Source organism: Natrix helvetica (genome assembly GCF_964273705.1).
Source record: "Natrix helvetica genome assembly, chromosome: 2".
NCBI classification, from domain to species: Eukaryota; Metazoa; Chordata; class Lepidosauria; order Squamata; family Natricidae; genus Natrix; species Natrix helvetica.
The window spans coordinates 289402582-289426136 of record NC_138552.1 but is presented as its reverse complement, the minus strand read 5'-3'; the positions used below and the strand labels follow the sequence as shown (position 1 = coordinate 289426136).

The 23555-nt window shown below is 44.1% G+C and overlaps 1 protein-coding gene across 4 annotated transcripts in view; it reads right to left on the bottom strand.

Annotated features, from left to right (window-relative positions):
- The window catches only part of ACACA (acetyl-CoA carboxylase alpha), a 298570-nt gene that overhangs the window by 206045 nt on the left and 68970 nt on the right, over nucleotides 1-23555 (bottom strand). For all 4 annotated transcript variants that reach the window (XM_081945356.1, XM_081945358.1, XM_081945357.1 and 1 more), the window contains exons 11-19: nucleotides 22568-22777; nucleotides 16574-16744; nucleotides 13653-13814; nucleotides 12639-12802; nucleotides 9986-10136; nucleotides 7343-7446; nucleotides 5720-5801; nucleotides 3044-3189; nucleotides 986-1136 (exon numbers count right to left, since the gene is read on the bottom strand). In XM_081945356.1, coding sequence (XP_081801482.1) covers nucleotides 986-1136; nucleotides 3044-3189; nucleotides 5720-5801; nucleotides 7343-7446; nucleotides 9986-10136; nucleotides 12639-12802; nucleotides 13653-13814; nucleotides 16574-16744; nucleotides 22568-22777 — 1341 coding nt within the window. The remainder of the gene's footprint in view (nucleotides 1-985; nucleotides 1137-3043; nucleotides 3190-5719; nucleotides 5802-7342; nucleotides 7447-9985; nucleotides 10137-12638; nucleotides 12803-13652; nucleotides 13815-16573; nucleotides 16745-22567; nucleotides 22778-23555) is intronic.

Here is a 23555-nt window from a genome sequence, read left to right as displayed (position 1 = left end):
GGTCATGGTTGTCCCAAAGGTGCTTTTTTCAAGAGGCAACTGGACTTTCTTTGTTTTTTTTCCTTTTGAAGACGTTTCGCTTCTCATCCAGAAAGCTTCTTCAGCCCTGACTGGATGATGCAGAATGGAAGGATTTATATTCCTGGCAGCTTTTAGAGAGTCCTTAAGGCCACCTGGGTCACTTGAGTAGTGTAAATTGCCTCAATGACTCTCTAAAAGGATGCAAATGACCAGCTGTCTGCAAGGAGTATAAATCCTTCCGTTCCTCACCATCCAGTCAGAGCTGAAGAAGCTTCAAGTGGCCTCAATGACTCTCTAAAAAGATGCAAATGACCAGCTGTCTGCAAGGAGTATAAATCCTTCCGTTCCTCACCATCCAGTCAGAGCTGAAGAAGCTTCAAGTGGCCTCAATGACTCTCTAAAAAGGATGCAAATGACCAGCTGTCTGCAAGGAATTTAAATCCTTCCATTCCACACCCTCCAGTCAGAGCCGAAGAAGCTTCTTGGATGAGAAGCACAATGTCTTCAAACAAAAGAAAGAAGGAAAGAAAGAAAGAAGAAAGAAAGAAAGAAAGAAAGAAAGAAAGAAAGAAAGAAAGAAAGAGGAGGGGGAGCAGAGGAGGGAAAGGGAGGAGAGATGAGTGGAGAGGGGAAGGAAAGAGAAGGGAAGGGAAGGGAGGGGAAGGAAAGGGAAGGGAAGGGAAGGGAAGGGAAGGGAAGAGAAGAGAAGAGAAGAGAAGAGAAGAGAAGAGAAGAGAAGAGAAGAGAAGAGAAGAGAAGAGAAACAAGAAAATTCAGCCTCCTGAAAAAGCACCTTTGGGACATTCAATCCAAAATCAATCTCACTCTGATTAAAAGAGAGATTGAACAAGTACACAGAGGGAAACTCTTTCTGCTTGTGAGTGTGTGATTGTGTTAGCTCTCCTTAACACAAGGTCTTCCCACGAAGGCCAGTCTGACAGGCTCACAAACTTTTTGTTTTTACCTCGATTTCACCAAAGCACTGTCCAGCAAAGACATGTCCGCCATCTTCCACCAGATACTGGATGAGTTTCCCGGCTGAGGGGGATCGCAGAATCGATGGGTCATTTTCCTTCTCAAACACACAGGTTTTATTGCCAATGGTGATGCGATACCTAAGCAGGAGATCACAGAAAAACCAAAATGGTCTATACAGAAAATTTTTATTGATTGATTGAGAAAACTGAAAATCAGAACTGAGGAGGGGATAAGCGGCCCAGTTAAACCAAAGAAAATCATCAAAACCATTAAAAAGCGAATGTTTTGAACATGGGATACGACACCAGGAAAAATATGGCATATTTCACTTAATCCTCCAAGGAAAGACGGAGTGCAAAAGAGGTCCAGGCAGAAAAAGAACATCATGGATTCAAAATCTAAGGGGCTGGTTTGGACAAAGTTCAGCAGCACTTTTTTATGTGGCTGTTGATAAAAATAGGATCGGCAATGTCCAATGACGGATATGGAGGAAGAAGAAGAAGAGGAGGAGGAGGAGGAGGAGGAGGAGGAGGGAGAGAAATTAGCCGCAAAGCATTGGAGACACATGCTAGAGTTGTGTGTGTGTGTGTGTGTGTATGTCTTCGCGGGCAAAGGCTGGGAGTGGGGGTGCAACACCGGAGGCTCCCCAGAGTTCTTTGTCTCACCCGCTGCCCTGAGCCGGCAGATGGAGGCACCACAGGGCGTCGCTGGGAGTGTACTACTTTGCCCTCCCTCTTGGGAAAAAAAACATCAGGGTTGTGTTTGACCTCCGGAGGGCCTGGGGGGGGGGGGGGGCTGATGGGCGTGGCCAGCTCAACATCACTCGTGTCAGGGGCGCCTGTGGTGGCCCGAGTGCTCGGCCAGTGAAAGTGGGCTGGTGGGAGTTCACGAAAGCTAGGGCTTTTTGGCACCAGATAAGAAAGTATTTGGAAGAGATGCTAAACCAAAGGATGGAGTTGAGGCCAGAATTTTTTCTACTAGGGATCACAAAAGAAAAACATGGCAAAGGTGGACTATATTTAATGCTGCATATTTTAACAGCGGCAAGACTGGTTTTTGCACAAAAATGGAAAAATAAGGAGACTCCCTCGGAACAAGAAATAATAAATAAGATACTGACGTGCGCAGAGATGGACAGGCTGACTGTAGAGCTCAAAGGCAAGAGTGGGACGGAATATCACAAAAACTGGGACAATTGATACCGATGGTTAGAAATGAGGGGAAATGTCCAGGACAGAAAAACACAGGCAAGTTAAGAATTGGAGAACATGGTATTAAGAATGTGTGATAGGTAGGAATTGGATATGTATTTGTATGATTAGTAATTATATAAAAGAAAGGTAATTATATAAAAGATAGGTAATCTATGTAATGGATATAAAATGTTATAAGATCTAATCATTATATGGAAACGTTTATGCCAGAAATGTGACACTATGTCCAATGTTTTTAATGTTTATCTAATAAAAAACTTTTTTTAAAAAAAGAAAAGAAAATGGGCTCCCAAACTCTCTTTACGGCTGGAATGGCCTCCTCCAAAATTCTGCCGGGAAAAATGGAGCTCATGGCCTTTAGCTGTTTCCTTCGTCTGACAACTCTGCGCATGCGCACACTGGGAACAGGCTCCAGCTGTTCTTCTGCCTCACTGAATCTGACTCTGAAGGCAGCTGAAAACTGGCATACGGCTCTGGCCCGCTCTCTGCCTCCGACACAGAGCCCTCATCAGAACCTTCCCCAGACTCCAGGACTGGCCCGGTTCCTCCACAACCTCCTCACTGTCTGAATCTTCTGCCAGCTCTGCTGGCGGGCCATAACAGCGACCCTCTGTCAGGAAAAACGCGGCCCTCCTGAGCTCCATTTTTGCTGGCAGAGGCACTGCGGGCTGATCCTTCGCTGTTTCCAGGGTGGCCCCATGGGCCAGATCTAAGCACCTGCGGGCCGGATCTGGCCCCTGGGCCTTGAGTTTGACACCCCTGTTTTAAAGGATGGCATCCTGGGGTCTGTTCCTCTGCTTGCAAGCCTCCCTTGAAGCATCCAAGGTTACCTGTCCACTTCTTCTTTCATGTAGGTGGTGTAGCTGCTCCCATCATAGGACAACAGGAGACCTCCGTCACTTAGCCGGTGAACGTCAATCTCCACGCAGGAACCGTTCATGATGACAACGTAGGAGTTTGGAGACTGCCGAGCTACCTGTGAGAAAGGGAAGAGCAAGAAGTAAGGGGACATCTCAATCTTCGTAAACGTTGTGACCCAGGCTTCCCCAACAGCACGAAGCCGAGTCCTCGTCCCGATAAACCCCTTTTATTTAATTGACAGTGAATTCCTCTCCAGCAAAGTCTTTCCTCTCCCACAGTCTTTCAAGTTAGTTCACAACTACAGACTTTTATCAGGCTTGGAGAGTGTCCAGGCCCATATCTTTCAGACGCCACAATACTTGGCAAGAATGCAGGAATGAACTAATTGGCTCCTGCAAACTCCACTCCCCTTTCGCTCCTTTTATTTCCTCTGGGAGGGGCCATTCATTGTCCACCTGTGGCCTTACTCCCAAGTCAACCCTTGTTCCTTAGCTGTTCCCTTCGTCTGGCAGCTCTGCGCATGCGCACACTGGGAACAGGCTCCAGCTGTTCTTCCTCACTGATGTCTGACTCTGAAGGCAGTTGATAACTGTCAGACGGCCCTGGCCTCATCTCTGCCTCTGACACAGAGCCCTCATCAGAGCCTTCCCCAGACTCCAGGACTGGCCCATCTTCCTCCCCAACCTCCTCATTGTCTGAAATCTGCTGACAGCTCTGCTGGCCGCTGGCAGGCCACCATATTTAGGATGACTTTGGGTGGCATCTCAGCTTACACCTGAGGAGGGAGCTTTCTTCCCAGCCCAAAGCAACTTTCCAAGAGATCATCATGCAGAGATGGTATTATGCCTAAACACTTCCTGCTCCTAGCCATTGTTTTGGTGGACTTCTATGAATAAAATCTCTAACCCTCACAAGCTTCTTCCAAAAAGCTTGATCTTCTTTGGGAGAGTTCTTTCACACAAACCTGTTGTTAGGCCTGCAGCCAATTTTTCTTTTGGATCTTTGGCCTGCCACACTGTCTATTATTCTACTATGCATTTTCTATTGTGGGGAAATGGGAGGGGGGGATTGTACGGAGTTAGATGATATGTAGCCATAACAAAATTCTTTCTAGAAAGCCAAGGTCATCCTTTATCTTTGCACCTCTGCACCTGGCCGAAAATGGATGGGTGGAACTGCCAATGGAAGATTGGACCATGTGATGGACTTGTGGGTGTGGGGGCAGGATCTTGAACTTTCAACTGGGTTGGGAAAACCGGGAAACCTTCACATTTGGGTTTTCCCACATGTGCCAACATGGCTCTCTTAAGAAATTGGAACTTTGAGGAATCTCTTGCCTCGGATTCTTATTTTATTTTGGATGCTATTTGGAACGCTGACACTTGTTTCTTCTTCTTCTTGTGGCATATCCGTCATCAGACATTGGCAATCATGTTGGCGCTCCTTGTTTGCTTCGTAAAAAGCAGGATTATATACAGGCAGTCCCCGACTTATGACTACAACTGAGCCCAGGATTTATGTGGCTAACAAACACAGTTAATTGAGTGAGTCTTTCTCCGTTTTAACGACCTTTCTTGGCACAGTTGTTAAGCTGATCACTGCAGTTGTTAAGTTAGTCACACGTTGTTAAGTGAATCTGGCTTGCCCATTGACTTTGCTTGTCAGAAGATTACAATGGGAAAATCGCATACACAGTCATAAATAGGTGTCCATTGCCAAGAATCTGAATTTTGATCATGAGACTCTGGGGAATGTGGCAAAGGCTGTAAGCGTGAAAAATGGTCATTAGACACTTTTCAGTGCCATAGTAACTTCAAACCATCACAAAATGAACTGTTGTTAAGTCAAGCACTACCTGCACTCACTCTCATTATGGATTTGCAACCTAGGTTTCCTTTACCGATTGTTTGTTAGAATTGACTATGAACACGTCCACAAAGTTCTCTGCTTCCCTTGCCATTCTCATTCCTAAGCAGAATAGCAAAGTGGGAAGGGGCTTTAGAGGTCTTCTAGACCAACCCCCTTCCCAGGCATGAAACTAACCATCTCAGACAAATGGTTGTTCAATAGATACCCTTGGCTGGGTATCTGGTGCTACGTTATCTTTTTTAAATATATATTTTATGTATACATTTTTTCTTTAGAAAACATAAAAACTCAGTATCTATATGGTGTGTTGTCTGGGTACAGTTAATTTTGAAAACTAATAGTAATAATAACAATAATATTCATAGCTTTGCTAATAATCAAATAATAAGAATAGGTAAAGGTAAAGGTTCCCCTCGCACATATCCACTAGTCGTTCCTGACTCTAGAGGGCAGTGCTCATCTCCGTTTCAAAGCCGAAGACGTCTCCGTGGTCATGTGGCTGGCAAGACTAAAAGCCGAAGGCACACGGAATGCTGTTACCTTCCCATCAAAGGTGGTCCCTATTTTTCTACTTGCATATTTTACGTGCTTTCGAACGGCTAGGTTGGCAGAAGCTGGGACAAGTAACGGGAGCTCACTCCGTTACGCAGCACTAGGGATTCGAACAGCCAAACTGCCAAACTTTCTGATCGACAAGCTCAGCGTCTTAGCCACTGAGCTACCGCATCCCTTTTGAATAAGAATAATATTTGCTTATCCATACTAATAAACCTTACCTTTAGTACATATTTCTTCCCTTCGTAGATGAGTTCTACATCCACTATGTTCAACAATGTATGGGCAGGCAAGACTTGACCCCTGGAAGAGAAAAAAAATTAATAACAGTACTCCATTTCCTGCCAATAGCTTTGCAACGAAAGAGTTAGGGTTCTAACGAGGTAAGTGTCAGGCCTGCAGCCATCTTTTCTTTCGAATCTTTGGCCTGCCATACTTTCTATTATTCTACTATGCATTTTCTATGATGGGAAAATGGGAGGGGGGAATTGTACAGCGTTAGATGCTATGTAGCCATAACAAAATTCTTTCTAGAAAACCAAGGTCATCCTTTGTCTTCGCGCCTCTGCACCTGACCAGAACTGGATGGGTGGAAGCTGCCAGCATGGCAGTGGGAGATTGGACCATGTGATGGACTTGTGGGCGTGGGGGCAAGATCTTGAACTTTCAACTGGGTAGGGAAAAACAGGAAGCTTTCAGATCTGGGTTTTCCCAGATGGACGAACACGGCTCTCTTAAGAAATTTGAACTTTTAGGAATCCTTTGCCCGGACTCTGACTTAATTTTGGATGCTATTTGGAACCCTGATGGTAAGGCTAAAAGGATGCAGGTCTCTACAGGACCTCCATTAATTATAGCACACAAAAGAGGACATCTTCTCCTCCAGGTTCTCCTTGCTGAAGGAGGGGAAGTGGATCTCTAAAAGGGAAGAGCCTTTGGGAGGGGGGGCTCACCCTTTAGGGGATTCCCTTCCCAGAGAGACTTGATTAGCAGCAAAATTAGCTGGGTAGAGACCTTCCTATTCCCCCAGCCTTTTAAAATATGTTTTAATTCGTATCATTTCAATCGCCACTCATTGCGTGAAAGAAAGTAGTCACCCAAGCAGCTTTCATGCCAAAGGCGAAACTAGAATTCACAATCTCCTAATGATTGGCCCAATGTCTCCCAACCAACTTTCATGACAAAGGCAAAACTAAAACTCATAGTCTCCCAGTGATTGGTACAACCAGCTTTCATGCCTAAGGTGGGACTAAAGTTCACCCTCTCCTACTGATTGGCCCAAAGTCACCCAACCAGATTTCATGTCTAAGGCAGGACTAGAACTCCTAGTCTCCCGGTTTCTAGTCTGATGCCTTAACCATTACACCAAACTGGCTCTCAATCAGCCACTACTCTCCAGGAAATCAACCTGGCCTGGCTCAACTTTGATCCAACTATATCGCTCCTGACGGGTTTTTTATTTGGGGTATTTTAATTGCATTCAATTTATTTAGGGGTTTTTAAACATTGTGTTTTTACTTGTTTTTATCTATCAGTTCACCTCCTCCTTGTATATGTCGTGTATATGTCTTGGTATATGTTTTGTTATATGTATGTCGATATATTTATTTCCTATCTTTTGTTGTACGCCGCCCCGAGTCCTTCGGGAGAGGGTGCGGCTAAGAAATAAATATTTATTATTTATTATTATTATTAACCTATGACTTTGTGAGTTGGACAAGCTTATATCTTCCCATCACCAATTCTGCAAGATCACTCAGAACACACTCAGGGAAAGAACTCTAGAGACAAGGTGACGAAGAGGAAGTTTTAAGAAATATCAGTGCTGAAAATATGGTTTTTACCTCTCCAGGGAGTGAAGAAAGTTGGAGATGCTATTCCGCAGGCTGACATCAGCCACGTGGAGGGCCCCACACACGACCCCCAGGATGGTGTCTGGTCTCTCCGCCTGGATGAAAAGGAAGGGAAAAGGCCATTTTCAAAAATTACTTCTTTATATTTATTAAATGGTCACCACGATGTAGAAAAGATGTGGAGACTCTAGAAAGAGTGCAGGGAAGAGCAACAAAGATGATTAGGGGAGTGGAGACTAAAACATATGAGGAACGGTTGCAGGAACTGGGTAGGTCTAGTTTAATGAAAAGAAGGACTAGGGAAGACATGATAGCAGTCTTCCAATATCTCAGGGGTTACCACAAAGAAGAGGGAGTCAAACTATTCTCCAAGGCACCTGAGGGTAGAACAAGAAGCAATGGGTGGAAACTAATCAAGGGGAGAAGCAACTTAGAACTGAGGAGAAATTTCCTGACAATTAGAACAATTAATCAGTGGAACAGCTTGCCTCCAGAAGCTGTGTATTATATTGTATTGTAAATTAAGGATGAAGCAGCCCATGGCTTAATCTTTAGTGTTGTTCTGAGCTCAGCTTCACCAAAACCCGAAGTAGACTCCTAGTCCTGACAAAACCCCTTTTTATTAAGCTAATGTGGATTCCTCTCATTCACATTCAGCAAAGTCCGGTCAAACAGTCTTTCAAGGTCTTACAACCACAGACCTTATCAGCCTTGGAGAGCTGCCAGTCCGATATCTTCCAAAACACAACACTGTACAAGACAATACTCAGCACGGAGTCTCTGAGAGTCACAAACAAATCTTCACATTAATTAAGCGAACTACTTGTCTCCTGCAAACTCCACTCCCCTTTCGCTCCTCTTTATTCCCTAGGGGAAGGGCCATTCACTGTCCGCCTGTGCCTTTACCCCCCCAACTCGGACTGTCTGGCAACTCTGTGCATGCGCACACTGGGAACAGGCTCCAGCTGTTCGGTTGCATCACTGATCTCCGACTCTGAAGGCAACTGATAACTGGCATACGGCCCTGGTCCCATCTCTGCTTCCAACAGAGCCCTCATCAGAGCCTTCCCCAGACTCCAAGACTGGCCCAGGTTCCTCCTCAACCTCCTCACTGTCCGAATCTGCTGCCAGCTCCACTGGCTGCTGTCGGGCCACAAGAAGTACCACCAATTGTCAACTTTTCAGTTTCCTTTAGAAAACAAGGGACTAAAACCAATTTTTAAGCCCAATGGAGTAGTTCCTTTAGCCATTCTTAGCTTCCAAGTTCTTTACCATTCTTTTCTATTCTGTCAATATCTTTTTCTTAATCTGTTCTAACCATGTTTTTCACTCCTTTCTTCCTCCTTGCGCGCCTCCTGTTTTACCTAGAGGCCGCTTCAATCATCTGGAGAACTTTCTACTTTTCCAATGGCCAAACAGAACTGCCCAAGTGGGCACTTTTAGAGAGTTCGCCAGCATGTGACTCAAGGGGTCTTTGGTGCTGTCTGCGCTTGCTGCTTTTCTTACAGAAGTTTTAGTGCCCAAATAGGTACCGTAACATCATCAATGGCTGTGATGTTACCTAGTTGGGTAATGAAACATCTGCAAGAAAACCACCAAGGACCCCATGGATCAACCCCAAACTACAAATATTCTCTTCTGTTGGTACCACATAGAGGCATTAAACGCTTCAGAAAGCATGCAGAGGAGAGAAATTTTCAGGAACCTAGCACTGATGTTGCTATCTAGTTGGATAATGAAATGTCTGCAATAAAACCACCAAGCTCAGAGAGCACCAAGGTGTCCACAGTCCTCCTCCTCCTCCTCCTCCTCCTCCTCCTCCTCCTCCTCCCCCCTCTTCCTCCTCCTCCTCCTCCTCCTCCTGTTCACAAACCCCACTTCCTTCTAGCACTGATGATGTTACTTAGTTGGGTCATGGAACGTCTGTAATAAAACCACCAAGCTCAGAGAGCACCAAGGTGTCCACAGTCGTCGTCCTCCTCCTCCTCCTCCTCTCCACAAACCCCACTTCCTTCTAGCACTGATGATGTTACCTAGTTGGGTCATGGAACGTCTGTAATAAAACCACCAAGCTCAGAGAGCACCAAGGTGTCCACAGTCGTCGTCCTCCTCCTCCTCCTCCTCTCCACAAACCCCACTTCCTTCTAGCACTGATGATGTTACCTAGTTGGGTCATGGAACGTCTGTAATAAAACCACCAAGCTCAGAGAGCACCAAGGTGTCCACAGTCGTCATCCTCCTCCTCCTCCTCCTCTCCACAAACCCCACTTCCTTCTAGCACTGATGATGTTACCTAGTTGGGTCATGGAACGTCTGTAATAAAACCACCAAGCTCAGAGAGCACCAAGGTGTCCACAGTTGTCATCCTCCTCCTCCTCCTCCTCTTCACAAACCCCACTTCCTTCTAGCACTGATGTTGTTACCTAGTTGGGTCATGAAACGTCTGCAATAAAACCACCAAGCTCGGAGAGCAGCAAGGACCCCACAGTTCAAACCCTGAGCTACGAATATTCTCTTCTATTGATAGAATGAGATCTATTTAGCACACGCCAACAGACAGATAATCCGCACTAAAACGCTGCAGTTTTTCTTTGGGGACATATTCCGTCCCTTTCTGTGCCAGTAGACGATTACCTGCACTTTCTCAGCAATCAGACGGTCCAGCCAACCAGTGTCAATGCTGTTGTGCTGAAAGCTTTCCGTTTCAAGCAGCTTAATCAAGTACTCCACAGTGGTCCTGAAGTCCCCTCGAATGGACAGCTCCTTCAGAGCCACGACCATATTTCTGAAGATTTAAAAAAAAGGCAGTCAGGTCTGAGGATAAACTGGAGAATAGCACTTAGCACTTAGACTTATATACTGCTTCACAGTGCTTTACAGCCCTCTCTAAGCGGTTTACAGATTCAGCGTATATCACCAGACTATCTTTCACTCTTCTTCCATCCTGAAGGCCCCATCCAGTTTCTGGCCCCTGAGAGGTCTATGACAGGGGTGTCAAACTCAAGGCCCGTGGGCTGGATCCGGCCCGCAAGGTGCTTAGATCTGGCCCACAGGACCGCCCTGGAAACAGCAAAGGAGCAGCCTGTGGTGCCTCTGCCAGCAAAAATGGTGCTCAGGAGGGCTGTGTTTTTCCTAACAGAGGTCGCTGTTGTGGCCTGCCAGCAGCCAGCAGAGCTGGCAGCAGATTCGGAGAGTGAGGAGGTTGGGGAGGAACCTGGGCCAGTCCTGGAGTCTGGGGAAGGCTCTGATGAGGGCTCTGTGTCGGAGGCAGAGAGGGTGACAGAACCGTCTGACAGTTATCAGCTGCCTTCGGAATCAGACATCAGTGAGGCAGAAGAACAGCTGGAGCCTGTTCCCAGTGTGCGCGTGTGCAGAGTTGCCAGACAAAGGGAACAGCTAAAGAACAGGGGTCGACTTGGGAGTTAGGCCCCAGGTGGATGATGAATGGCCCATCCCAGAGGGAATAAAAGAGGAGCGAAAGGGGAGTGGAGTTTGCAAGAGACAATCAGTTCGCTTAATTGGTTCGTGACTCTCTGAGACTCCTTGCCAAGTTTGGCATATATGGGCCTGGCAGCTCTCCAAGCCAGATAAGATCTGTGACTGTTTCCAAGGCACCTGAGGGTAGAACAAGAAGCAATGGGTGGAAGCTGATCAAGGAGAGAAGCAACTTAGAACTGAGGAGAAATTTCCTGACAGTTAGAACAATGAATCAGTGAACAGAAGTTGCCTCCAGAAGTTGTGAATGCCCCAACACTGGAAGTCTTTAAGAAGATGCTGGATAGCCATCTGTCTGAAATGGTATAGGGTTTCCTGCCTAGGCAGGGGGTTGGACTAGAAGACCTCCAAGGTCCCTTCCAACTCTGCTATTGTATTGTATTGTAATCCTCCCTTGCTGGATATGAATGAGCAGAATTCACAGCAAATTACTAAAAGGGGGATTTGTCGGTTTTTGTTGCTTCATGCTCTTGGGAAGCCTCGGTCAGAACAGTTGCAGGAGGCCATCGCAGCCTCCCGAGCTCTGTTTTCACTGGGAGAGCTCTTGGGCCGCCACAGGCACCCCCAACACAAGTGACCTCGAGCTGGCCGTGCCCACCCAGCCCTCAAGGTCAAACCCAACCCTGATGTGGCCCTCAATGAAATCGAGTTTGACCCCCCTGGTCTATCACCAGATCTTTTATTTTAAAAAGTACCTTAGTACAGGTACTCCTTGCAACCACAATTGAGCCCAAAATTTATGTTCTTGAGTGAGACAGTTGTTAAGTGAATTCTGCTCCATTTTACGATCTTCCTTGCCACAGTTATTAAGTGAATCAGTGCAGTGGTTCAGTTAGTAACACAGTTGCTGCTAAGTGAATCTGGCTTTCCCCATTGACTTTGCTTGTCGGAAGGTCGCCAAAATCGATCATATGATTCCGGCACTTCAGCGGTCATAAGTACAGGTAGTCCTCGACTTACAACAGTTCACTTAGTGACCATTTGAAGTTACAACAGCACTGAAAAAAGGGACTTAGGACCATTTTTCACACTTATGACCACTGCAGCATCCCCATGGTCAGGTGATTTATATTTGGATGCTTGACTCACATTTATGATGGCAGGCAGTGTCCTGGGGTCACATGATCCCCTTTTGCGGCCTTCTGATAAGCAAAGTCAATGGGGAAGCCAGATTCACTTAACAACCGTGTTACTAACTTAACAGCAGTAACAGCTGCAGTGATTCCATTAGCAAATGTGGCAAGAAAATGGGGCTAAATTCACTTAACAAATTTCCCACTTACCAACATAAATTTTGGCCTCAATTGCGGTCGTAAGTTGAGGGCTGCCTGTATGTGCCAGGTGCCTGAATTTTGATCATGGGAATGCTGCAACAGTCATAAGTGTGAAAAACAAGCATGAGTCATTTTTTCCAGTGGGTTGGACTAGAAGACCTCCAAGGTCCCTCCCAACTCTGTTATTCTATTCTATTCTAGTCTTATTTGCATTGAAATGTATGATACCCAGGTATCACACCATTCACTCATTGATATGTATAAATATAAAATAAAAAACCTGGGGAAAAAAATAATTTTGATCGTGGGGATGTGATAAAATATGAGTCACTTTTTCAATGCCTTTGTAACCCTGAACAGTCACTAAACAGAGGGTTGTAAGTCAAGGACCACCTGTAAAATATAATTCCACGCAGGCAACTAAACCAAAGGAGATCATACCACCCTATTCCTCTGCGATCAGCAGAGAAATCAAGAGAAGGAGAGGGACGTATGTCTCACTGTTCCTTCTTACTTACGAGATGGCTTCTTCACGGTTTTCTCCCCACGAGAAACAATGGCCGAACTGAGAGTCTGCAAATTCGTGAAGGCCTCCTGCGGCCGCCACGCTGAAGTAACCCCAGACGTTCTTATTGCTGCGAAAGTTCAGTTCTTGGACTGTTCCAGAGCTGGGTTTAAAACCCTGGAATATAAAATGGAAGATTATTTTTTTAAACATACAGACACACACACACACACACTCGCAGACCCATATCTGGCTGGATTGGAATTATTCATTTTGAAAGTCATCATTTCTAACAGGGCAAGAGAAATATATTCCAGGATTCAACGTTAGTGTTTTTCAACCTCAGCAACTTTAAGATGTGAGGACTTCAACTCCCAGAATTCCTCAACCAGCAACATTTAAAATGTGTGGCCTTCAACTCCCAGAATCCCCCAGCCAGCAACATTTAAAATGTGGGGACTTCAACTCCCAGAATCCCCCAGACAGCAACATTTAAACTATGTGGCATTCAACTCCCAGAATCCCTCAGCCAGCAAGTTTACGATGTGTGGCCTTCAACTCCCAGAATTCCTCAGCCAGCTAGTTTAAGATGTGTGGCCTTCAACTCCCAGAATTCCCCAGCCAGCAACATTTAAAATGTGTGGATTTCAACTCCCAGAATCCCCCAGACAGCAAATTTAAGATATGAGGACTTCAACTCGCAGGATTCCTCAGCCAGCAAATTTAAGATGTGTGGCCTTCAACTCCCAGAATTCCTCAGCCAGCAACATTTAAACTGTGTGGCCTTCAACTCCCAGAATCCCTCAGCCAGCAAGTTTAAGATGTGGGAACTTCAACTCCCAGAATTCCTTAGCCAGCAACATTTAAAATGTGTGGACTTCAAATTCCAGAATTCCACAAATCTTAAGATGCTGAGATTGAAATCCCCTGATCCATATCTTTATTAATCCTATTTATTGGGTACATCATAACATGTATAAACATTGCAGACACAGAGCCAAAGGGGCCGAAATGCAGGAAGGCCCACCTCATCAGGATTCTCACTGGTGATACGGGCTGCGATCACGTGACCCCGCGGACAAGGCACATGGGCCGAGTTTTCAAAGTCAACAGGGGTGTCCCCCCAGGGGGAAGCTCCATACATGATGCGGATGTCTTTGATCCTGTGGAGGGGAATTCCCATTGCAATCTGGGGGGAAAAAAGGAAAATACAGCCCTTGTCATATTCACCATATTTTTTGGAGTATAAGACGCACCTCCCCTGCCCCCAAAACAGGGTGAAAATTTGGGTGCGTCTTATACACCGAATGTAGCCCCACCCTTAGGCCTCTGCCTCCCAACAATTTACCTCCTTGCAGCAAATGGAGAAAATGGGGCTTGCAGAGGCGGCAATAGGCTATGGCAATCCCTACAGCCTGAAACAGTTGATCATTGGGAGCCCCTTGGTTAAACTGAAATTGAAAGTGAAATTTGCTGTTGGCTGCAAGGAGGCAAATTGCTGGGAGGCAGAAGCAGGTTTTTTTTTCTAATCAGGCTAAACTGAAACAGGCTGTTGGCTGTTTTCTGCAAGGAGGTCAGTCAGTAACTAAATGCCTATAGAATGTTCAAATTATTACACTTAATTTTTAACGATTGCTTTATTATTGTTCTAGACAACTAATCAAACGAAGAAGCTTTTTAAAATAAATGCTTGATCTGAAGAGGCCCAGTGCTATTGTATCTCCTTTTAAATAGCAGATAATAATGTATACTTCCAGAAAGCCACATCAATTTTAACAGCATCTGTACAAGTATAGTCTGAAATGTAACACCACAAACAGTGTATATCTTCTGTACTGTTTGTTGTTTGCTGCAAGGAGGCAAATTGCTGGGAGGCAGAGGCGGATTTTCTCTCTCTCTTGTTTTCCTCCCCAAAAGCTACGGTAGGTGTGTCTTATACTTCGGAGCATCTTATACTCCGAAAAATACAGTAAGTGCACAACAGAAATGCCTTCCACTGACAACACTAAGCATAAGTGTCCCAGCATCTGTGTTGTCTTCTTGTTTCTACTTAAAAGGATCTATAAGTATTAACCAAGACTACAATTAGGGAGTCATCTGAATTTCTATTTTCTCAGCATTACTGATAATCCTCGACTTACAATGACAATTGAACCCAGAATTTGTGTCGTTAAGTGAGTTTTGTCCCATTTTATGGCCCTACTTTAACCAGTTCTTAAGTGATTCACTGCAGTTGCTAAGTTAGTAATACGGTTGTTAAGTGTGCCTGGCCACTGTCCATAAATATGAGTCAGTTGCCAAGTGTCCAAATTCTGATCACATGAACATGTGGATGCCGCAACGGTCATTCAATGTGATAAACAGTCACAAGTATTTTTTTTCCAATGCTATTGTAACTTTGAACTATCCCTAAATGGAAGTGAATGAAGGGAAAAAATATCAACCTGTATCAACTTCTTCATTTAATGACTCCATAATCCCTGGGGGGAGGGGGGAGTCTGGGTGGAGCTGAGTGTTTACTGGCTGGATGCCCTCCCTGTCGCCAATGCAGAGTTTTGTTCAGCAGATATATTCTCATTGTGCATATATATATATATATATATATGTATGTATGTATGTATGTATGTATGTATGTATGTATGTATGTATGTATGTATATATATATATATATATATATATATATATATATATATATATATATATATATATATATATATATATAATCAGTATTTGTGTTACATACATACATACATACATACATACATACATACATACATATATATATATATATATGTATGTATGTATTTGTGTTACAACCCCTGGTATGCCCAAATATGGGAGGAAGCTCACTACTCCCCCTTTCTGTCCTTCGGCTCATTACAGAAGACCATCCAGGCCGAAAACCATATTTTTATTTCTAATGTTGCCTTTGCTATGTTTGTGTTGTATTTGTGCTGATAAATAAATAAAGGGAGACTAGTATAGATCTATTTCAAGCTATTTAGCTCTTATCAGCTAGCCATGTATGATCATCCGTAAATTCTTATGGGTATAGAGTACAAATAAATGCATGAACAAATATCAAAGAGGAAAAAAACCTACTTTTTAAATACATATAATAGGTTTATTGTCCTTTTTGTACAGTTTTTATTAAGAAATCTAGATAAGGGTTGCAAATGTAAAATAAAAGCAAGGAAGGAAGGAAGGAAGGAAAGGTAGGAAAGGAAGGAAAGAAGGAAGGAGACAGAAGAGAAGGAAGGGAAGGGAAGGGAAAAGAAAGGAAAGGAAAGGAAAAGGAAAGGAGAAAATAAAAGAAAAATAGTTAAAGAACTAATAGTAACTTCTGGGTTTTTTTCAACAGTTACTAACAAACTTAATATCCTTTCTCCCTCTTGGTATTACAAAAATCCCTCCAATCTCTTATTTAATCCTTTTTCAAGCATCAAACCATAAACCTTCACTTCACTGTTTTTTTTCCCCATTTCCAGCAAAAAGTCCATAAACGGTTTCCAGCCTTTTATAAAAAAATAAAATAAAAAATACAAGCGCTGCATTTTCCAAAGAAGGACCTCAGAAACTCTCTGCAAAGTCAAGTTTGCCTTCATTACACACAGAGGGAAACACCGAGTACCCAAATGTTCCCTTCCACTGAAAACACACCCTCCCATTTCATAACAACCAGTGAGAGGTTTTCCCCTAACGCAACACTTCACTTTCCAAAGCCAGAATTTTTCCCTTGCCTTATCAGCACTCTGATCGTGTTCCAAATCCAGAACAATTCACTTCTTGCAACATTTGGAACAACAACCCCCCCCCCTAAAAAAAAAAAAAACCCCTCTTCCCGCCTGCTCAAGATTTTGGAAGAACTGGTTATTCCAGCTGAACTGAAGTCTGCAGATTAGCCTTAGCAAGTAGCTTCATCCTTCCCACCAGTTCTTCTCGACTTACTTGGAGTTGAGCGGAAGGCAGGTTGACGTCAGCCACCATTTCTGTACAAGGATGCTCGACCTGCAGCCGAGGGTTTAGCTCCAAAAAGTAAAAACTCCCATCCTGGCTGTAAAGATACTCCACCGTCCCGGCACTGACGTAGCCCACCATCTTGGCGAGTTTGACTGCACACTGAAAAAGAGAGGAAGGGTTACTTTCAAAAGACATCTTTGGAACCAAAGACAACTTCATGAGGTCATTTGCTTTGGGTAGTTTCTGAGTTCAAGAGAATTGGGAGCCCATGGGACTCAAAACTGGTGAGGACTGTGGGACAATGGAACTCACCGCCACTTAGAATTACCATTCTGCTTCGTAAAAGCCATCTTGTTCCTATCAACTTTTAAAGCATGAGGGGCATTTCAGTGGTTTACAGATTAACAGAGTTGGAAGGGACCTTTTTTTAAAAAAGTGTTTTTTTTTTATTTTTTGTTCTCTATATACAATTATAGGTATACATTCACAGTTATTATTCTTTTTTACATTGTTTACCATCCCACGCCTGTTTTGACACCACCTTTTTTTCCCTTTCTTTCCTCCCTCCCTCCCTTCTCTACTTTCTTCCTTTTCCTCTCCTCTCCCTTCCTTCTTCCCTTGCCTCTCCCCTACTCCTCTCTTCCTCTTCCCCTAGAGTTGGAAGGGACCTTGTAAGTCATCTAGTCCAATCCCCTGCCCAAGCAGGAGATCCTTTCTGACAAATGGCAGTCCAATCTCTTTGGTGAAGCTCCCACAACCTCCACAGGGAAGCTGTTGCATTGATCGATTGTTCTCACTGTCAGTAGGTTTCTCCTTATTTTTCAGGTTGAATCGCTCCTTGTTCAGTTTCCATCCATTATTCCTTCTTTCGGGTGCTTTGGAAAATAGCTTGACCCCCTCGTCTCTGTGGCAGCCCCTCAGATATTGGAAGACTGCTATCATGTCTCCCCTGGTCCATCTCTTCACTGGACTAGCCATGCCCAGTTCCTGCAACCGTTCTTCATAGGTAGGTAGCAGTAGCAGCACATTGGCAAACCTATCTTAGCTCAAAGCTAAGCACAATCAGGCCTGGTTAATAGAAGGATGGGAGACCACCCAGAAATCTCTAAGCAATAAACTAGAGTTAGAATTTGAAAAACACACCCAAAAGGCAAGAATGAGAAACTATTTCCATATGGTTAATGAGAAAACTATATGGATGTATCCATGAAATCTGCAGCAGTCATACTCAACTCAAAGGATTTAATTAGCAATAGCACTTAGACTTATATACCACTTCACAGTGCTTTACAGTCCTCTCTAAGCGGTTTACAGAGTCAGCCTATGGCCCCCAACTATCTGGGTCCTCATTTTACCAATCTCAGAAGGATGGAAGGCCGAGTCAACCTTGAGCTGGTCAGGATCAAACTCCTAGCAGTGGGCAGAGTTAGACTGCAATGGCAATAGCACTTATCTATCACTTCACAGTGCTTTAAAGCCCTCTCTAAGCGGTTTACAGTTTCAGCATCTTGCCCCCAACAATCTGGGTCCTCATTTTACCCACCTCGGAAGGACAGAAGGCTGAGTCAACCTGGAGCCTGGTGAGATTCGATCTGCCAAACTGCTAGCAGCCGGTGATCAGCAAAAGTAGCCTGCAGTACTGCTCTCTACCCACTGCGCCACCGCGGCTCTTTACCTTTATTTATTAAAGTTCTACACTGCCCATCTGACCTAAAAAACTCTGGTTTTATTGGTATAAAGTGGGCAAATGTTCAGTTACACAGACAATCCTCACTTACCGACTGTAATTGAGACAGTTAACTGGATCGCACATAGAGTGTCACAATGGCACCTGATTTAAGAATATCAGTGCTGGCTGGCTCCGGTCATGAAGCAATTCCTCCCAAGTCATTAGCTGAGATGTCATGTGGTCATAAACGGCCACTTCCCGATGGCTTCCCCATTGAACACAGGCAGTCCTCCACTTACAACAGTTCATTTAGTGACTGTTCAAAGTTACAACGGCACTGAAAATTGTGACTTATGGCTATTTTTCACAGTTACCACCTTTACACCATCCCCATGGTCATGTGATCAAAATTCAGACGCTTGTCAACCTGTTCCTACTTATGACCATTACAGCATCCCGGGGTCATGTGATCACTTTCTGCGACCTTCTGTCAAGCAAAGTCAATGGGGAAGCCAGGTTCACTTAACGACCGTGTGGCTAATTTATCAATGGCAGTGATTCACTTAACAATGGTGGCAAGAAATGTCGTAAAATGGGGCAAAAGTCTCTTAACAAACATCTCACTTAAACAACATAAATCTTGGACTCAATTGTGGTCATAAGTCGAGAAGCACCTGTATGTCAGAAGCCAGTGGTGAAGGTCACAAATGCCAAATGCATGACCACAGGACACAACAACCATCACAAATTTGGGCACACATTTAACTTGTGGGGATTTCAACTTCCTCAGTTCCCCAGCCAACTTGCTTTAAGGTGTGTGGACTTCAATTTCCAGATTTTCCCAACCGGCATGCTGGATGGGGAATTCTGGGAGTTGAAGTCCACATATCTTCAAACCACCCGTTCTGACCGAGGCTTCCCAAGAGCATGAAACAAACTCCTTGTCCCAGTAAAAACCCCTTTTATTAACTTACAGTGAATTCTGCTCATTCAAAGTCATTTCAAAAGAGGTTTTATGGTCACAGACCTTATCTGGCTTGGAGAGCTGCCGGGCCAATACCTGCAGAACTTAGCAAGGAGTCTTGGAGAGTCACAAACCAACTAGTGAACTGTCTCCTGCAAACTCCACTCCCCTTTTGCTCCTCTTTTATTTCCTCTGGGAGGGGCCATTCATCATCCATCTGTGGTCTAACTCTCTGCCCATGCGCACATTGGGAACAGGCTCTGACCTAGGCTTCCCCAGCAGCACGAAGCCGAGTCCTCGTCCCAATAAACCCCTTTTATTTAATTGACAGTGAATTCCTCTCCAGCAAAGTCTTTCCTCTCCCACCGTCTTTCAAGATAGTTCACAATTCCCGACCTTTATCAGGCTTGGAGAGTAGCCATATCTTTCAGACGCCGCAATACTTGGCAAGAATGCAGGAATGAACTAATTATCTCCTGCAAACTCCACTCCCCTTTCGCTCCTTTTATTTCCTCTGGGAGGGGCCATTCATCGTCCACCTGTGGCCTTACTCCCAAGTTGACCCTTGTTCCTTAGCTGTTCCCTTCGTCTGGCAGCTCTGTGCAGGTGCACATTGGGAACAGGTTCCAGCTGTTTTTCTTCCTCACTGATGTCTGACTCCGAAGGCAGCTGATAACTGGCATATGGCTCTGGCCCCATCTCTGCCTCCGACACAGAGCCCTCATGAGAACCTTCCCCATACTTCAGGACTGGCCCATGTTCCTCCCCAACCTCCTCACTGTCTGAATCTGCTGCCAGCTCTGCTGGCCACTGGCAGGCCACAAGACCACGAAGGTTGAGAAATGCTGTTCTAGGTTGAATATGAATTGTTTATTCATGCACAAACTTCTCTAAGTATCCACAACACCATCTTCATAAAATTAGGAAGCTAATCAGATCCATCCCGGACTGAAGATTAGTTGTGTCCTTCACACACATTTAATCAGGTTACTGAGTTAATCCGTTTTTGGAGCAATGTTCTGAACCTTAAATGAACCAGAGGTTTAACCTACATAACAGGCTACGTTAGTCCCACTGACAAAACCAAATACAGAACCAGCTCGGCATGTTGTATGAATGAATGCCTCTGCCAAATATTTCACTGATCTAGTTAAATGTGCTGGCTGAGTGCAGTATTGTGAGTTTCTGAAAATCCTCTTCTTTTTTTTCCAATTGTATTTGAAAGATTGGCACACAACAAGAAGCAATGGGTGGAAACTAATCAAGGAGAGAAGCAACTTAGAACTGAGGAGGAATTTCCTGACAGTTAGAACAATTAATCAGTGGAACAGCTTGCCACCAGAATTTGTGAATGCCCCAACACTGGAAGTCTTTAAGAAGATGTTGGATAGCTATTTGTCTGAAACGGTATAGGGTTTCCTGCCTAGGCAGGGGGTTGGACTAGAAGACCTCCAAGGTCCCTTCCAACTCTGCTATGGTATTGTATTGTAACTCACATACACAACCCTCTAAGTTTCATTTATACAGCACAGGTAGTCCTTGATTTACGGCCACAATTGAGCCCAAAATTTATGTTCCTAAGCGAGACAGTTGTTAAGTGAGTTGTGCCCCATTTTTATGACCTTTCTTCCCACTATTGTTAAGTGAAGCAGTGCAGTTAAGTTAATAATATGGTTGTTAAGTGAATCTGGCGTCCCCATTGAGTTGGCTTGTCAGAAAGTCGCAAAAGAGGATCACACGGCCCCAGGACATTGCAACTGTCATAAGTACGAATCAGTTGCCAAGTATCTGAATTTTGATCATGTGACCATGGGAAAAATGCTGCAGTGGTCATAAGTATGAAAAATGGTCATAAGTTACTTTTTTCAGTTCCATTTTAATTTTGAATGGTAACTAAATAGGAGTAGGATAGGAGTAGGAGTGGGAGTGGGATGGGATGGAATATAATATAATAGAACAGAACAGGGAATGGAATGGAATAGAACAGAACAGTACAGAACAGGGAATGGAATGGAATGGAATAGAACAGAACAGTACAGAACAGGGAATGGAATGGAATAGAATAGAACAGAACAGGGAATGGAATGAAATGAAATGGAATGGAATAGAATAGAATAGAATAGAATAGAATAGAATAGGGAATGGAATGGAATGGAATAGAACAGGGAATGGAATGGAATAGAACAGTACAGAACAGGGAATGGAATGGAATAGAACAGAGCAGAACAGAATAGAATAGAGCAGAACAGTACAGAACAGGGAATGGAATGGAATAGAATAGAATAGAATGGAATAGAATAGGGAATGGAATAGAATAGAACAGGGAATGGAATGGAATGGAATAGAATAGAACATACAAAACAGGGAATGGAATGGAATGGAATGGAATAGAATAGAATAGAACAGAATAGAATAGAATAGGGAATGGAATGGAATGGAATGGAATAGAACAGGGAATGGAATGGAATGGAATAGAATAGAACAGTACAGAACAGAGAATGGAATGAAATGAAATGGAATGGAATAGAATAGAATAGAATAGAATAGAATAGAATAGGGAATGGAATGGAATAGAATAGAATAGAATAGGGAATGGAATGGAATAGAACAGAACAGTACAGAACAGGGAATGGAATAGAATAGAACAGAGCAGAACAGAATAGAATAGAGCAGAACAGTTCAGAACAGGGAATGGAATGAAATGGAATGGAATGGAATAGAATAGAATAGAATGGAATAGAATAGGGAATGGAATAGAATAGAACAGGGAATGGAATGGAATGGAATAGAATAGAACAGGGAATGGAATGGAATGGAATAGAATAGAACAGTACAGAACAGGGAATGAAATGGAATGGAATGGAATGGAATAGAATAGAATAGAATAGAATAGAATAGAACAGGGAATGGAATGGAATGGAATAGAATAGAATAGGGAGTGGAATGGAATGGAATAGAATAGAATAGGGAATGGAATGAAATGGAATAGAACAGAACAGTACAGAACAGGGAATAGAATGGAATAGAATAGCTATGGTCATCTCATAGCAACTGCTGTGTTGCAATATTTTCAGGGAGGACATATTTTCGGGGGAAGGCTTATGTTAGCACATGCACTCAAAAGCCCGATTGGGTTTATTATCCAGGAAAGTCTTACGTTGGGGGAAACAGGGTATAAGAGATAAATCATGATCATAGCCATCATAAAGATACATCATAATCAACATAAACAAACTATTAAGTCGAGGACTACCTGTAGCAACAACGGCCACTTAATTCTGACTCTTCCACCACAAATGTGAGGAGTGGGCTACAGTTCTCTGTTCTCAAAGGCAGAATTCCCACCTACCTGTTCCATATGTTCAAAGACATCCAACGTTGCAATAGATGCTGGAGCTTCCTCAATAATCTTCTGATGCCGGCGCTGCACGGAACAGTCTCGGCCAAAGAGGGAGATGGCATTGCCATATTGGTCAGCAAGGATCTGGACCTCAAGGTGGCGGGATTGCTTAGCTAGTCGCATCACAAAAATCGGCGAGCCGGGCACCTCAGCTTGTACCTAAGAGTCACACACAAGCAGGCAGGGTTTTTTAGCAGAGTAATATATTTGCCATGTTCAAAAGCCATTCAGTAAAAGGCCCATAGGTGCTTTTTTCAAACGGCAACTGGACTTCCTTTGTTTTTCCCTGAAGTTGTTTCTCTTCACATCTAAGAAGCTTCTTCAGTTCTGTCTGAATAGTGGAGGATGGAAGCATTTATATCCCTTGCAGTCCTCTGGTCGTTAGCACTCCTTCTGAGAGTTGTGGAGACCACTTGGAGGTTTATTTGTGCCCTAAATAGTGCAAACAGGCGTGGAGCCTTCTTGGAACTGCTGAAAGGACTGTGTTATAAACAGGAGATAGGTGGAGTCGTATCCCATCCCCTCTGTTGAGGGGGGGGGGGCTGTTCAATTTTAACATAAATAGCCTCTTTGACTGCTCTTTCAAACCAGCGGTCCTCTCTGTCTAGAACAGTGTTTCTCAAACTTGGCGACTTTAAGTCCACAGGACTTCAACTCCCAGAATCCCCCAGCCAGCATAGCTGGCTGGGGAATTCTGGGAGTTGAAGTCCACAGGACTTAAATTCGCCAAGTTTGAGAAACACTGGTCTAGAAGGTGGACTTTGCTGCCTTCAAAAGAATGGCATTTGTCTTTCAAATGCAGATGGACTTCTGAATCTTGTCCTGATGGGTTTGTTCTCCTATGTTGTGCCATGCGTTTTGTGACATGACTGTTTTGTTTCCCCAATGTACAGAACCGCGCGTCTCACTGCACTGTACTGCATATATCACATGGCTC